The 15,846-nt window shown below is 39.6% G+C and overlaps 1 protein-coding gene across 5 annotated transcripts; it reads right to left on the reverse strand.

The window, feature by feature from the left end:
* Positions 1-1,717: 1,717 nt before the first annotated feature.
* Positions 1,718-15,670, reverse strand: CUNH17orf80 (chromosome unknown C17orf80 homolog). 5 transcript variants are annotated; one of them, XM_027872900.1, is made up of 5 exons: positions 15,429-15,670; positions 10,245-11,746; positions 3,375-3,476; positions 2,805-2,918; positions 1,718-1,984 (listed from the first exon to the last, which is right to left on the reverse strand). In XM_027872900.1, the coding sequence occupies exons 2-5, from the start codon at positions 11,737-11,739 to the stop codon at positions 1,956-1,958; spliced, it is 1,740 nt and encodes a 579-aa protein (XP_027728701.1). In that variant the 5' UTR covers positions 11,740-11,746; positions 15,429-15,670; the 3' UTR covers positions 1,718-1,955. The 5 variants fall into 5 exon arrangements, with proteins under 5 accessions (XP_027728701.1, XP_027728699.1, XP_027728700.1 ...); XM_027872898.1 differs by lacking the exon at positions 15,429-15,670 and adding an exon at positions 14,999-15,420; XM_027872899.1 differs by lacking the exon at positions 15,429-15,670 and adding an exon at positions 14,796-14,965.
* Positions 15,671-15,846: the final 176 nt, after the last annotated feature.

Here is a 15,846-nt window from a genome sequence, read left to right on the forward strand (position 1 = left end):
GATTTGAGAGGAAGGAGAATGGCAAAAGTGAGAACGGTGAGGCTGTAGTAATAATCCAGGCATGAAATAAAAGTCTGGATTTGTATGGTAGTAATGGGGATGGAAAGGATTTTTCCTTTGAAATAACTCAGATCATCCTCTGGACCTGAAATATTAGATACTAGGCATATAACTTGTTATAAAGAAGAATTGAAGATAATAGATTTGGAGTCTTGGTGATTAAATCAATGGTATTGTGGATGGAGATAAGAGAATTGATATGGAGGTGTGGAAAGGGAAAGAAATAAGTTATTTGGACATAATGACTATGAGGTGATGATTGGACCTCCAAACAAATATCTACAGGCACCTGGCATTTGGGTGAGGATGAAGAGAAATAGAGCTAAGTTCTCCATAGTGGTAATTAGTTGAATATGTGAATAGATTACAAGAGAATGTGCAGAAAGAAGAGTACAATGTTTTAATTTAGACTCAAAGCAACTTTATTTTTATCAATTTAATGTGTCAAATCTGTGCTAATGAAAATCTGGCTACTTACTGACAAACTTTCAATGGCATCAATTAGATGTGGGTTCATTTTCTTTAAAAAAAAAATACTAGCAAACTGATGAGGACTTTCCTTTCTCGAAGTTGTTAGCTTTGTTAAACAGAGGCAACTACCTAGCAAAAATTGATACAAAACATACTCTCTAATAGATCATATGATGTGTGAACTAGAGTATCCTGAAACAGCTATAGTCTTTTTACTATTGAAGTAGACTTCTACTATAACATTCATGGCTAGGCAATTGAGTTTAGCAGTCTTCCTCTTAAAGGTTTAAAATAACATTTAATATCCTAACCCTTACCTAATGCAATGGAGTGCCCTAACACAACTGGTTATATGTTCAGGTAGATGATTACATGTTGTGATTCCTTTGTTTTTTTTTTCTTGAGAGGCACCTGGCTAAAACTATATTTTCTTCAGCTTTACAGTGCCAGAAATTCCCACCTCTGATCATTCCTTTGGTCCAAGAAATTAGGTCTTGAGAAGACCCTTTTTAAAAATACAAATGTTAGATCTAGGAAAAGGTAAGTCTTTAACATTGTTGTTAAATGTAGATTATGACATAGGTCAATGGAAAGGTGCTAGAGGAAGGTTGGTACAGTAGCATTACTCTAATGTGAGAAAGTAAAGGACTGCAGCACATAAATTATATAGATGGGAAATTGGGGGCTCCAAAGTACTTCCCTTAAAGATTATTTCAGAAATTCCTGGTCTAGAAAGGAAGGCCATAAAATCTTCCTAATATGGAAACCCCATATAGAAATATGGAAGGAGCTGGTACCAGTAGTCTAGATCTGAACCAAATTTGAGGGGAAAGCATCTATTTTCCTGGCTAAGTCCTAGTAGGAGTTGTAGTTACCACAATTTACCTGTTTTTCCTTTTAAAACTAAGACTCCAACACACAGGTTAACTGTAATACAGTGCACCAAACTAATAAAATGAACACTTATTACTTCTCTACTCCACACCCTCCATTCAAATGGGCCAAGGAAGTCAGTCTGTGTGATCAGGCACAAATTTAGTTTGACCATTTTTTCTTTTCAGTAATTTCCAAGTAATAAGATCCTAGCAATGAGAATAATATTCCTATAGCACTACTTTTTTTTAAATTATATTTTATTCATTTTTTCCAATTACATGTAAGAACCATTCTTAACATTCTTTTTTTTTTTTAATTTTGAGTTCCAAATTCTCTCCCTCCCCTCCCCTGTAAAGGCAAGCAATTTGATATAGATTATACAGGTAGCACTAATATTTGGATTATACACGTAGGACTTCAGGAACTTTACTGTTCCTCCTCTCCTCTTCCCCATTGAAATTTTAAGCTTTAACATAAGTTGCGGTGGTTCTCACTGTGTCTCTTCCAGTCTGTCAGAAGAATTCTTGACATGATGCATGGTATCCAGATCAGTGGGGCTTGCGCCAACGCTGCAACTCTTTGGGTAGAGAAGAGAAAAAGAAGTAAGGTTTGAGAGGCAACAATTATTGACCTTAAAGTAAAGTAAAATCCTTTTGTACAAGTTGAGACTCAAAGTCCCAGATTAAGTTTTTCTTTCGGCCTAGACCCTGAACAGCTCATGAAGTCAAAAGCTCAAATGACACTTTGTTCCTGGTGCCTTCCCTTCAAAGGCTACTTCCAACAGGGGGGAAAAAAAAAGGGCTGGGGGGAATGTGTTATCAAAGTTAGGAAGCTTGATTAGTAGGAAATACCAGGCTTACAAAGAGTGTGTTGGGTTAAATGTCAGGCTGATTTAACTAGGCCTTCAAATGGTCACTGTGTCTGATTTTTCTGACTTAGAGATCTAGAGCCATACTCAAAAGCCTCATGCATGGTTGCCTAGAGGGTTCCATTGTTAGCCCCTAGTCTGGACTCAATCTAGATCTATAAAGGGTTCATTTATCTATATCCAAATATGAAGCCTGAAATGACTACTTCTTCCCTTTGGGTGAGAAGATTATTCTTTCCTAGAGGACTCAAGGTTTATATATCAAAGGACCTAAAAAAATGAGTGGGCAGGTATAGTTGTGATCAAAATACTCAGCAAGTGGGAGAAGCCACATGAGCATTATTAGAATATTGAGGAATCTAGAAAGCTGCTGAGAGGCAAAGGCACTTTGTATGCGTAAACTTTGTGGAAAATGAAAGGTCAGAAGCACAGGGCACTGCTTGGTAGAGCAGAAGAGGAATCAATCCCTAATATATTTTATCATCATTTACGGGTCTATAATTCAAGCCCAAAAGCCAGGAAGTCTTACTCAGGTGCTTGAAACTCCAGCTGCAGCAAAGGACCCAGTATCCAGCAAAGAGCATGGTGATGCCACCGACGCTACCCTTCTTCAAACTGACATATTTTGGGTATTTAATCCAGGCTGTTTAAAAAGAAGCATGAGTCTAGTTGTTAGTGAACTCCAATTCAGGGACTTACTTTTCAAGGTCTTTTCTCTCAGGCTATTGGTCAGGGAGATGAAAGTATAACTCCATAAATTTCTGTCAGAGGGATCTTAAAGAACAATTAATCTAGCTCCTTCAAATGCCCAGAAAGGCTAAAAACTTAACTTCTCCAAAGCAGTTTTATTCTTCATTAGGAGAGGAGGTCAACTATTTCACGGAAAAACATTACATAGTATGAGGTTTGCGATTCTCAATAGGTATCAATTATACAGGTTTTCATGCTAATTCATAACCAAGAGTAGATAAAGAGATAGGACCAGGTTCTTACAAACAAAAGGACAAACCCAGTGGCAGAGATACCACAGATTTCTAAAGAAAGTTTGTAAAATCATCCAAACCCAGTAATTGAATAGTCGTCATCAATCCAGTCTCACCTTTTTGTACTTTTCCCAGCGGTCCCATTAAAGAGAAGTTGGAGATTGTAAGCCAAGATGGAAACTTTCCAATTTTTATATCCATCAGATTTCTTTCCAGAACTATGAATGCAAACAGAATTTGCTGAAATACGTCATCCAATTTCACCTTTGTCCTAACAATCTAATTTGTCCCTTTCCTCCCACTAAATCTTCCTAGGAGAGGGACAATTTAGTATCTTTAGTGGTGAAAGTTCCCCAAGATGGGCTAGAGAAAAGTCATGATTCTAGGCAAAAAAGAGAAGAGTGACTTAGGCAACACATTGCACACTTGTCATGTAAACCCTGATACAAAGCTCTTTTCAGCCAGGAAAATTTTCAACAGTCTGAGGCCCCCAAGAATTATGACAATTGAACTTGGTCTGTTTAAGGAAGTTAGTAATTTGGGGGGGGGGGGAGGCGGGGAACAATCTGAGTTAGATGACTTGCCCAGGGTCACATGGCTAATAAGTGTTTGAGGCTGGATTTGAACTCAGATCTTCCTAACTTGAGTCTATCCACTGTACCACCTAGCTGCCTCTGGAAGTTCATAATTCTTAAGTTAATTGATGCACATGCAGTGCTCAGTAACTTTTTTATGTGGATCCTTTATAACATTACCAGTGCGTATATATGTATGTATATATGTGTGTGTGTGTGTGTATATATATATATATATATCCACATATACATATACATACACACATTTACATATATAGATGTATTTGAATATACACATGTATAAATGTGTATTTATCTACAGTATATGTATACATACATACACACACATATACACACAAATACTGGATATATGTTCACTGAGTGATTTTATCCACATAGGGAACTCCTTGTACCAACCAAGTACCTACTTGCTGTTCATTCTTTCCAATATTGCCCAAACCATGGTTATCTTATTTTATAATTTGTCTGCTTCCCATGGTCTCCCTTGCATGCTCCCAACACCTACTTATCTCCAAAGCTATTCCCCTCATCCGTCCCATCTAAAAGCTATTCAGGTTCTTGTCCTCATAATATACTGAGCCTTTTTCCTAGAGCTTCAACTAACTGAGCACCAGGCAACCTCTCCACTTCTTAGTAGATCAAACATTTAGAGTTGGAAGGGACTTAAACAATCATCTCAGATCAACCTTTTTATTTTAAAGATGAAGGACTGAGGTCCAGATGTTAAATGGCTTGACCAAGCAGTCACTCAGGCAAAGCCAGGATCCCATCTTGGGTTCTCTGACCTATCAAATCCTATGGAGTTGCCTGAGCCACAGATGAAATGACTTGCCAGGGCTCACGAATGTCAGAGGAGATCTAACATCATCATCAACATTTTACCTAAAACAATGTTGCTCTGCTGCACTATAGCATTAATACTATTGGTCACCAAATTTTCCACACGTCTCAGCTATTTCACTCTCACTAGTTCTTAACTAGCAACCATTACTTTATCTCATTTCCATCTGAAACTCAAACCAGCAATTACTTCCTGCCCATATTTCACACATGAATAAATGCAGGTGCGTTGACTTTGAAACAGGGAAGCTTATGCTTGTCCTGGACTTATGTTCAACGTTGTCCCACATCCTTTCCAACCACATGAAATGAATAGAAAGTGTTCTCCCCCGCCATTCTATGATCCAATCTCATTATCATAGTTGGAAACTGTGTAAATTAACTCAATAAGGTACAGTGCGATGTCTCTAAAGACCTTTACAGGGCAGACGAAAACTGCTAAGCAAGAACAAGTTACTATCAAAAGTCACAATGAAGAGAGCTATCATGGGCTTCAAGAAATATCACTTAAAAACATCACAATGATAAAAATGAAAACTAGCCAGAGGAGAAAACAATCTTAAATGGAAAGGAAAAAAGTGTACTCCCCAACCTTGGGGGAAAATGTTTTTTTGTGAGGAAGAAAAATAATGTAGGAAGAGAAACAACTACATTGCAAAATTTCACAAATATCCTGGTTCCCAGATTTCTTCCAATCAAGTGTGCCTACTCAAATCCAACTATGGACCCCACTTCCACTTTCATAACCACCACTAATTGGTGTCATTTAAATAAGATAGTATTATATAGTATAATACAGACTGTTACCCCAAACTGAATTCTGGTCCCACCCTAAACTCCTGGATGCCACATCCTGCCTATTTACCAAGAACCTGTCTTCCCTCCATGCCTCCCATTCCAGCCCAAACCCTGGTGGTCTTACCTAAACTCTGCAACATGCTCACCCCCTTTTGGACAATACAGAACTGTCACACTTTATCATTACCAATGCACTTGGCCTGTCCCATCCCATAGCCACTCAAGTCTTGGTCTTGGCATCTGAGTCTTTTCTCTAGATTCCATTCGAAGCAACATGCACACATTAAGTGTGGAAACTAGCATCAACATACCACTCCTCTAGCTGACCTGGCTGACCTGCAGTCGGAAATAGAGGCCTGACCCCTAGTTCCCAGGCCTGATCTTTCCTCCAGTGACTTTTTTCTTAAATCGGCCTCTGGGTATCTTAGCAATGCCACAATGAACTGGGAATTTCTACCCTCAAACTTTGAAGCCGATAACCTTGTTCTTTCCATACTACCTGGACCCTAGTCTTAGTATCAATCGGGTTCCAAGAAGTCACCTGTCTATCCAAAGGTCCAGAAGCCTGGGCCCCCTGGACTCTAAAACCGATCCACAGAATCCCTTTGGATCCAGGAGCCCTAAAGATCACCAAAGCCCTAGAAACATTTCTTTGATCTTTAGAAACCTATTTCTGTTGAAAAATCTCAGAAACATGCACATTCCCTCTAAGTCTTTCCTTTTTCTTGAGCCCCACACACCTGTTTTTTCCTAAGACCTGCTTTTCTATCAGATGTTTTAAACGGGTGAAAACTCCTTTTTTTCTGAACTTCAGAGAATGGTCTCTGGCTCTTCTCCCTGAAACCTGGTCTGTGACCCTACAACAACCAAGGCCACCTCTCAATGTCCAAGTCTATGCCAACCAACTCCTATTTTTCAAGAACCAGAAGAATTTTCTTTCATTAACCAAAAACGACCTTTGTCATTCACCAAAACTGCAGGAACAGGTTTCAGTAATTCCCTAAGCCAGTGAGACACCGACCTGGCAGCACCACAAAATCTAGCTTCAGTTAGTCTCTTATGACCCAACAGGTCTGATTGCTCCTAAATGAAATTATTTACTCTCTGTGGCTCTAGTTCCATCCCGAACTCACTTCTCAGCCTCTTACAATTCCAACCCCACCCCTTCACAGAAACTGTTCTCTCCTCCTCCCTGACTACTCTTCGTAGCCTTTTTTGCTAGTTTATCATTCACCTCCTGCTCCCTAAGCATGGCATCTCTCAAAGTTCTCTTCTTACTCAACACATACTCTCTTTGGTTTTTATGATTTCTGAACAGTAATACCCAAGGAATCAGCATTAGCCTTTTGAAATGACCAGGCCTCCAGAGAAGCCAGCTCTATTACCCCCTGAGAGATGTTTCTAACCCTTGCAGATATCCTAAACAAAGTAACTTGGTCTATGGAGGAGACAGTGATCACTATCAATAACCCCCAAGGGTCCGCACTATATTCTAAACCAAATATAAATCAAATTGAAGTCCCAGAATCTTTGAAGATATTGGTTATTTGCTGCCACAGTTCTTGACCTTTCACCAGAGCCCAAGATCCCTGGAATGCCCATATCTCTCAACTCTGATCCAAAAACATTAGAGCCTGCTGTGATAGCAACAAAACCAACTACAGCCATCAAGGAGCCGATATCAGAAACTATCGAGATGACCTAAGAATAAGACATAAAAGGAAGTCATTCAGCCTCAGAGGAGAAACTTCATCTTTTCTTTAGAGATCAAACTACAAACAATATCCCACATTGAAAGTGGGTAGGAATGGGATACACATTGATGAAAAGCATCTGATGAGTTTTCTCAAAAGTAGGTATGATATTTCAGCTCAACAGTTTTGGATATTAATAGGCCTCTAATTAGTGAAGATAAAGTATGTAGTTTTAGCCCCCTACTTTGAGTTCTTAATAAAGACCTGAACTGGGGCTTAGAGGAATAATCTTATCTGTTCATAACAAGTTTAATCTCACAGTATTGGCTACTTGACCTGCTCTAGTGAATGAAGCTGATGAAAAAAATTAAGGCATGCAAGCACTAGTCTAGTCATTGTATTCATGAGAATGAAGTAAAGGGAATTTTCTATCTACTGAGATGTTTAAACAGGTCATCTCTATTCCAATCCAGTTGCCAAGACTGGGAAGAAAGACCTTCACCTAAAAAAGAAACTAGACAATAATAATAAAAATAACAGCTAACATTTATATAGTGCTTACCATGTGCCAGGTATTGTGCTAAGTGGTTTATAATCACCTCATTTCATCCCCATGACAACCCTGGTTGGTAACTACCACTAGACCTGCAAAGGGTGCTAGAACACACAAAAAAGAGCCCTTTTTCCTGTTATAAGCAAACTATCATACTGTATTTACTATATAGTATTATAAAATAGAAAGCAATTGGTAGTAATGAGACCAGTATTCTAGTCCTAACTCCAGTATCATGTGCTACATGACGTGGGGCAAAAAATTTCATTTTCCTACACTTGTTTCCTTATCTATAAAATAGGAACACAACCGGTCCTGCCTGTCTCACGGGGATAATTTCATGATCAAAATGGAATAATTTAAGTGAAAACTGTAAAGTGCTAATCAAATGTAAGAGTGGTATTATCAACAACATAGTGTTTCTAGAGAGGGAAAAAGTTTGAGACCAAGACTTCAAGAGATGGATTATATAAAAATCCTTGATATCAGTAGGTTGCAAGGGAAAACCTCCTCAGGAAGTTGAAAAACAATGATGGTATTAGCTATTAGTCTTCCTTAATAATAAACATCATCATGTAGACATTTGTCTTGCATACTAAAATTCGATAACAGTGGTATACAGGAGAGTTCTTTGGAGGAAGGCACAATTAAGAGAGCTCATGAGAAAAAAAAAACTTTGATATTATAGGAAGCAAGAGTAATAATGACAGCTCACATCTATATAGAAGTTAAGGTGTATAAAGTTGTTTTCCTCTCCTCACAACAACTTTATGAGGGGGGCAGCAATGTAAATATTATCCCTATCTTATGAAAAAACTGAAGTTATGAGAAGTTATTGCCCAAGGTCTCTTGTGAAGTAAGTATTGGAGTTAGGAGTCAAACCCAGGTCTCCTGTCTCCAAGTACAACCCTTTTTCTCCCTCTTACACCAAGTCACAAGAGTTAACTTGAGTTTCAAACCTATTAAAGGTCCTCTCAAAATTTCCTGACAAAATGAAACAGTGAGGCATTTGAGCACACCAATGAAGAACCTATTTAGATAATGGACAATGCTTTGAAGCTTCTGATCAGGACCTGGTAGAAGGGCCCTTTTAGGGAAAACCTTTTAAGGAAAACCTTAAAAACCTTCTAAGGAAAAACCTTTAAGGAAAATCTATTGATAACAACTATAGAATTAGATCCCATTTCTCAGGGCACAGCTCAATGAAAACAAGGATCAACTATAACAAGTGAGGAGTTGTTATCAATTGCCTAGTTCAGCAGTCCTATATCCAGATCTCCCAGCTGGCTGTGCCTACTTGTAGGCTAACTGTGAAGAAGGAGCAAATAAGAAGTCTCTGCCTCAGAAAAAGCTGAACGATTAAGGTCAGGTGGGACAGAAGTCCTTCTGTACTTTTCTTTTTTTAACCCAAGTTCTCTATAGTTAGGTGCCTAAACCCCTAGCATCAAATCCCTGCTCCAAATCAGTACACTCCACATTCATATAACATACCCAGGACTTACTCTTCCTTCTGCTCCTCATTTTCCTTTGAGGTTACCAAAGTCTTGGCCCTAGAAAATGGGCACAGGAGGACTACAATTTAACGGGCAATGATAATTCTGTCAGGCACCTAGACTATCACTGTGGAAAGGGGTAAAGTTAGTAAAAACACTAATTTTATCAGTCATATGCATCTATAAAGAGACCTTCAGAATGCTTCAGAACTCTTTCAAAAGTTATTTGTATCTAGATAGTATTAAAGTTGAACCACATATTTGCAATCTTTTTCTGGCTGATATAAATTTCATCAAAGATGCTGACCTAGCCAAAGACAAACTCATTGACCTTAAGACAAAAAATTTGTTACAGTTACTTTTTAACTCAAAAAGCCTTGAAGGATTCTAGTGTTCATTGAATGGAATCCCCATCTTATAAAGATGGGATTTTCAACATTTCAACAATTTCGACAATTTAACATTTGTACTGATCAAAAGCAAAACCGAAATCGATTGGAGTTATTAAAGTCAAATATAAAGGCATATATAAAGTTCTAGCTACAACACAGAGATGAAACAGTTACTGCTGTCAGGTAATCTTACAGTTTAGTTTTGGAGCCAAGGGCTACCCACGTGGAACAATTAAATAACATTCTTTGCCAACACAAATGTTTAGGCAATATGGACTGGACTGATTGAGGAACTTTGGGGAGTAGGCCCCGAGTGCAGTAGCATCGACATTTCTCCACATTGGGAGTGTCTGAATTAGTATTTAACATTAGTTAAATAGGCATTTCCAGTTGGTGGTGGTTGGTTGGCTTAATAATAAAATTTTGGCAATATAGAATAAGTACTGCATGTTAATGAGGTTATTATTCCAATTGTGATGCTATCATGTATTTCTTGTATTTCCTTCCTTTGTGATACTTTGTTGTTTATTTTATACATTTAAAATATAATTCTGAGAAGTGAAAAAAAAAAAAGAGACCTTCAGGAGGGTTAAATATTTGAAAATAGAATACTTGTTTACCTTGTAAGGATCCTTCTTCTTCTGGGAAACTGTGGTGAGGTTTTTGGACCTCAATATTCCCCTTCTGAGGTCTCCCTGGTAACACTCCCAGATATAGATACCCAGGATAGAGTTCTGGAAACCACTCTAGCCCCAAAGACATAGGTAGGCTTTTGCTGCCAGTTGCTTCAACGTGACCACTGGTCACGTTTTTAGGAGCACAATGCCAGGCTGGGTTTAAAGGCTGCTGATGACATTCAGTGTGTGCTGCCCAAGTCTTGGGATCAGAGTCAGGCTCTGAAGATATTGGTTTCTTATTCTCCACTGGATTAGCTGAAGTGACCAGAGCCTTGTATCCATCTTCCTCTTCTTGTAGATATTGTAAAACCAAAGTAGAGAGGCTTTGGTTACCCAAATCTGTCAAAGAAAGAGTCCCTTCATAAGCTAGCTTCCCTGAAGGCAACAAAGGTGAATCAGGATTATCATGGTGAGGTGTCTTCTCTGTGGCTAAACCACTGTTATTAACTTGTTTCTTAGGACCATCTCTCATGTAATTTGATTGTGATATTTCTACCTCAGGTGATTTATTGCCTTCAAATCCTTTATTCCAACTCCCTTTTCCAGCTGCCTCTAGACCAAAGTGAAACTCTTTTTCCTTTGCTCTATGTTTAATGTGATGGCTCTCCATTCCTCCGGTTTGGAGGGTCTTGTACAATGAGGAGTTTAGATAATTGGCTGAGAAGAATGATCCTGTGTTTCTTCTCTGGGTGTGAGAGTCATTGACGGTGTGTAAGACTTCTGAAATGGGGTACCTAGCTTTGGGGCCTCTCTCATTGCTTTGTAAAGTTGCATAAGGATTCTGACTCCTATCAAAACTTGGAAAACTCTCACAAACACTGAAAGGCAAGTCTAATGTTTTTGTCAGCAGTTTCTGTCCTGGGTGCTCAATTCCGAAATCATTTAGCAAGCCTGAAAAATGTTTTTTATCTTCATTGGTAGAAGACTGTTTGGAAGGGCTGCCCCCACAAATTTCTGAAGGATTTTTGCTCTTGTCTTCCCCTGATTTAGGTAAATATTTTGTAAATTTTGCTTTGGAAAATTTTTTTGCTGCAGAAAGCATATGCCCATTCTCAGCCATAAACACAACCCTTTTCGGTTTAGTAGGATTCTGTGTCATTTGGGGGGTAATTTTAATTTGCTTCTTCATATCTTCACTTGTCTGCTCATTGGTTCTCATTTCTAAGTCAGCACTATGTAGTCTAGCCTTTATAAGGTTAGTGTTTCTTCTTTTACTTTGACTTTTTTTATGTGTCTCTTCACCATCAGCTTTTGACAGTTCTTTCTGCAGCTCCTTTGACTTTGAAGCTTGGAACAAAACTGCCTTGGAATGAGTAATGTCTGAATTAAATGGAAGAATGGCTCTTACCTTCTTACAGTAAGGTAAATGAGACTTTAACCGTTTAAATTGTTTCTTACAGTAGGGACACAGCTCCTTTTGGGGTAAGATGTCTGCCATTTTCCTGCTAAGAAATATAAATGTGACATATTATTATTATTATTATTATTATGATAGAGAAAATAAACTTCCTTTTCATCTGTTCAGTTAGGTGCCCATTCATACTCATCGTCAAGGAAATGAGCTGGGATTTAATGATTCCATTTCAAATTTTTTGTTTTAAAAATAAACTCAAACCTCTGTCCCTAACCTCAGTGAGAAATTTTATATTTTCTTCTAAGGTGTTACAGGAATCAACACTTACAGAAGAGAATTGGAATTTCCTTGTCAATCCTGAGTTCTACCTTCAGTAAAATACTAAATGCTTTAGGGAGAAGAGATGACAACAACCTTAAATTAATGAATGAATAGATGGATAAGGAAGGACAAGGAAAAGACATTTAAAACACAAGCTAAATATGGGATTTATCATCAAGCACTGAAGCACACCAGTAGATACCAGGTGAACATTAAGGCTTTGAGTTATTAAATGTTTTATTTAAAATATTGAATGCTAACATAACCAACTAAACTTTCATAGTAACTATTCCTATTTATATTAATGCACATAAAGACTTTTAATAAAGATCTTCATTTCATCATTCAAAGTGGAAAGAAGAAGTGTGCTGTAGGGATTATAAGGCAGCAAGGCATAAAGTACTGGAATGGCAATCAGGAGACCTGGATTACACTATCTGATGAACAGCCAGTTTTGTGGTGCCGCACAAGTTGCTTAGCTACAATAGGCTTTAATTCCCTCATCTATATATAATATGAAAAGATTGAACTAAATCTCTGAGGTCTCTGTTAACTATAACATTGATTCAGGCATCCAAGGATTTGCAGATACTAATCTTTTCACATCAGTGGCACTCTCTCCCTCAACTCCCCAGTTAGACATGAGACACTCCAAATTTCAGATGCAAATATCTTTTTCCTATTATTCCAGTCATTTTTTTTCTCCAGGCAAAAACACATATCTAATCTATGTAACGTATCACAGCTGTAATTATTTATGACACAAAAGCAAGGATGAATGTGCCAAAGCTAGAAAATAGACAACCGGAGCAAGCAACTTACACGAGAAACAGAATGAAACTGGAGAGACCTATCAATCCATTTATCAAAGTAATCCTATAACCCCTTCATGGGTGAAGTCAGGTAAAACAAAAATATCTTTACTGCCAAGACAAATGAGGTGGGAAAGGGGGCTTGGGAATAGCTTTTTGGTTAAAAGCTTCTTCCTTTTGGGGAGAAAGAAAAAAAAAGTTCATTTTCCCAAGTGTAGGTTTACTCACAGTTGCTTAAAAACTCAGTAATTCTCTATTGAAAAGCCCTACCATAAAGAGTGCTTGGTAGTTAGCAGCTTTAATAATAACAGTAATAATAATGATGGCTAGCATTTTATATTGCACTTTAAATTTTGCAAAATGCTTTGAAACTATTATCTATTCCATTTTATCCTCACAACGATCCAGGGAGGTAGGTGCTATTGTTATACCCATTTTACAGATGAGGAAACTGAGATAAAGTTTAAGTGATTTACCCAGAGTCACACCACTAACAAGTGTCTGAGGCAAAATTGGAACTCGGCTCCTCCTCAATCCAGGTACTGAACACTATCCACCACTTCCTCACTCTATCCTCCCTAAAATATTGCCACCTAAGGCCACAGCCAACTTTGTATTATCCTCCACAACCTCCTTACCAAATGTATCATCATCCACACCAGTAACTACGTCCCTGAAGCAACTTCCTGCCCTTTCTGATCAGTGACTAATTCCCTGGTCAGTTATTTTTGGAAACCCCAAACATGTTTCACTTCACTACCCTCTCTAATTCTATCTGAATTAGATGATCAAATTAACTCTCCCAATGTTCTTAGAGTAGCTCAATCTCTTCCCCTTTGGGTCCACTCGCCATTCCTGGAATTTATCAAAGTCACAACTGCTGGTCACAACTGCTCTACGTGTGTGGTCATCTGCCTTAAGAATGTAAGCTTCTAGTGTCCTTGTGATGGGGTTGGGATCTGGGCCCCAGAAAGCAAAAACCCTGGACTTTCCCACATGGTCAAATCTGGCATTTGCCTGAGGCTATAATCCCATCAACTGGCCTTTCACTGTGCCTACACCCAATCTCCCCTCTGTTGTCTTACCTCCCTGTGGCCCTGGGCCATTTTCCACCCTCAATCCTAGCTAGGCTCCATTCTCTCTTGGTCACGTGGTCCAGGTCTCTGGATTTCTATTACCTTATAGACTACTTGGCCACCCCTGGATCCCTCCCATAGTCTTTCTGTGTATAAGGTCCATCTTGTCTCCCTTAAGATGCTTAGATTCTTAAAATCTAGCCACTGCTGGGATTCTTATAATCTAACCACTGCTTACCCATGTTCAGACTCCTTAAGAGTCTGCCTAATATGATGGATGTTCTAATAAACCTTGTCTTTGGCTGAACAAGGCCTGGATCGAATTCTTTCAGGCAGGACCCACATGTTGTGATTTTGGGGTCCCAGCACCCCTGAACCCCTAAACCGCATCACTTGCTTTTGCATCTCCATCCCTAGATTTTAGCACAGTGCATGTCCCATAGTAGAGGTTTAAGATGCTAATTTTCATTCATGTGCTGCCAAGTTTAAACCACTGGGTTTCTTCTCTCCTTCCCCAATGTTCTTCTTGATCACCTTTTCCTAAATTGTTGGTCTGTTCTCAGGAAATTAAAACTAATTTTCACTATGGCCGAGGAAATCATAATTAGGAAGATAAATCTGCAATACAGAGGTTAAATATACTTATTCCAACTAAATAAAAATGATTTTGAATTATCGGCCTTCACTATCACCAACCAACAAGCATTTATTATTAAGCACTTACTATGTACTAGGTACTGTGCCAGGCACAAACTATCCAACAGTATATACTCTAAAGGTATTTCATTCTATTGTGAAGGCTACCTATTTCATGGATAGCATGCTGCCAGCATGTCCATTATCAGGGAGAAATTCTTATATTTTCCTGTTTGTTTGCCTTCCCTTCCAGACTTACAAATTCCCTTAACCCCCATTTCCTTCCTCTCCTCACCACGTGGTTCTTGAACTTCTTGCTGCTCCACGGAATCTAGCGTCCCTCTTTTCTTTTCCCTCCCCCAGGCTCCACAGATCTTTTATCTATTCGAAGGAAGGAAACGAGGGGAGTACAAGCAACAGGTGTGATGGGGAGAACCTAGGGATTCGAGTACTGGCTCTGCGCTAACTAGCTGTGTTACATTGAGCAAATCACAATACCTCTCTGGGCCTCGATTTTCCCAAAAGCACAACGAGTTCCTTCCTGTTCCAAAGCCTAAGACCCTAAGGAGCCTTCTCGGGCCTGGACTCTTTTTCGGGGGTCCCTGTGCTGCAGATTCATGGCTTCTATGTATCCACTGAACGGGACGCCTCATCAGCGGCGGGGGCAGGTTTTTCCCAGAGCCTGGACCGGTTCCCTAACACGGGCTTTAAACTCCAAAGAAGGCGAGGATTAAGATTCCGGGGGAGCCTGGAGATCGAGTCAGCTCCCCCGTCAGTCCCCATCTCGGAGCATTGCATCCACTAGCCACTGTCCCTTTTGGGATACCCCCCCACAACTCAGGTTGTCACTTTGAGAGCTCGCCACCTCCCCTCTGGGAGTTTGGGAAACCCTCAACCACGCCCTCCTCCGGGAAACTCCATTTGCTACCTCCAGCTGCTCCAAAGAGGACTACAAAAAAGGCCACCTCCCTCGCCGTCTGTCTCTTCAACTGCCCGATGGTTGTGAGCTTTCCTTTTCCAAACCCCACCCCAAATTTAACTCCAATATTTTGTATCCTTATGGACTTCTTGTCTATTTGTAACTTGGGGATGTGATTTGTGACTGGAAATCTCAGGATGAGAACAGGCGAAAGTCGCGGACACCTACACACGAGGACCCTCCCTTACCCCGCTTCCCCCACTTTTCCTGAAAGGTGAATATAGAATTTCTCAGCTCGCCACACCCCCTCTTCCGGTGGGTGGGATTGCGGAGCCTCTCGGGTCGGACCAATTGCGCAAGCGCGAGTGGGCGGGTCTACAGAGGCCGTGGTATGGGGGGTGGGGGCATCGGGGAGACGCCGGAAGTC

The sequence above is a fragment of the Vombatus ursinus genome, unplaced genomic scaffold, assembly GCF_900497805.2.
Source record: "Vombatus ursinus unplaced genomic scaffold, bare-nosed wombat genome assembly UNPS02014801.1, whole genome shotgun sequence".
NCBI lineage: Eukaryota > Metazoa > Chordata > Mammalia > Diprotodontia > Vombatidae > Vombatus > Vombatus ursinus.

Coding starts and splice junctions, on each gene's coding strand:
- CUNH17orf80 (XM_027872898.1), bottom strand. CDS start 15,153: ATGAGGCGTCCCGTTCAGTGGATACATAGAAGCCATGAATCTGCAGCA. Junction 2,919..3,374: donor GCTGGGAAAAGTACAAAAAG/GTGAGACTGGAT, acceptor CTTTTTAAACAG/CCTGGATTAAATACCCAAAA. Junction 1,985..2,804: donor CTGGAGTTTCAAGCACCTGA/GTAAGACTTCCT, acceptor CTCTACCCAAAG/AGTTGCAGCGTTGGCGCAAG.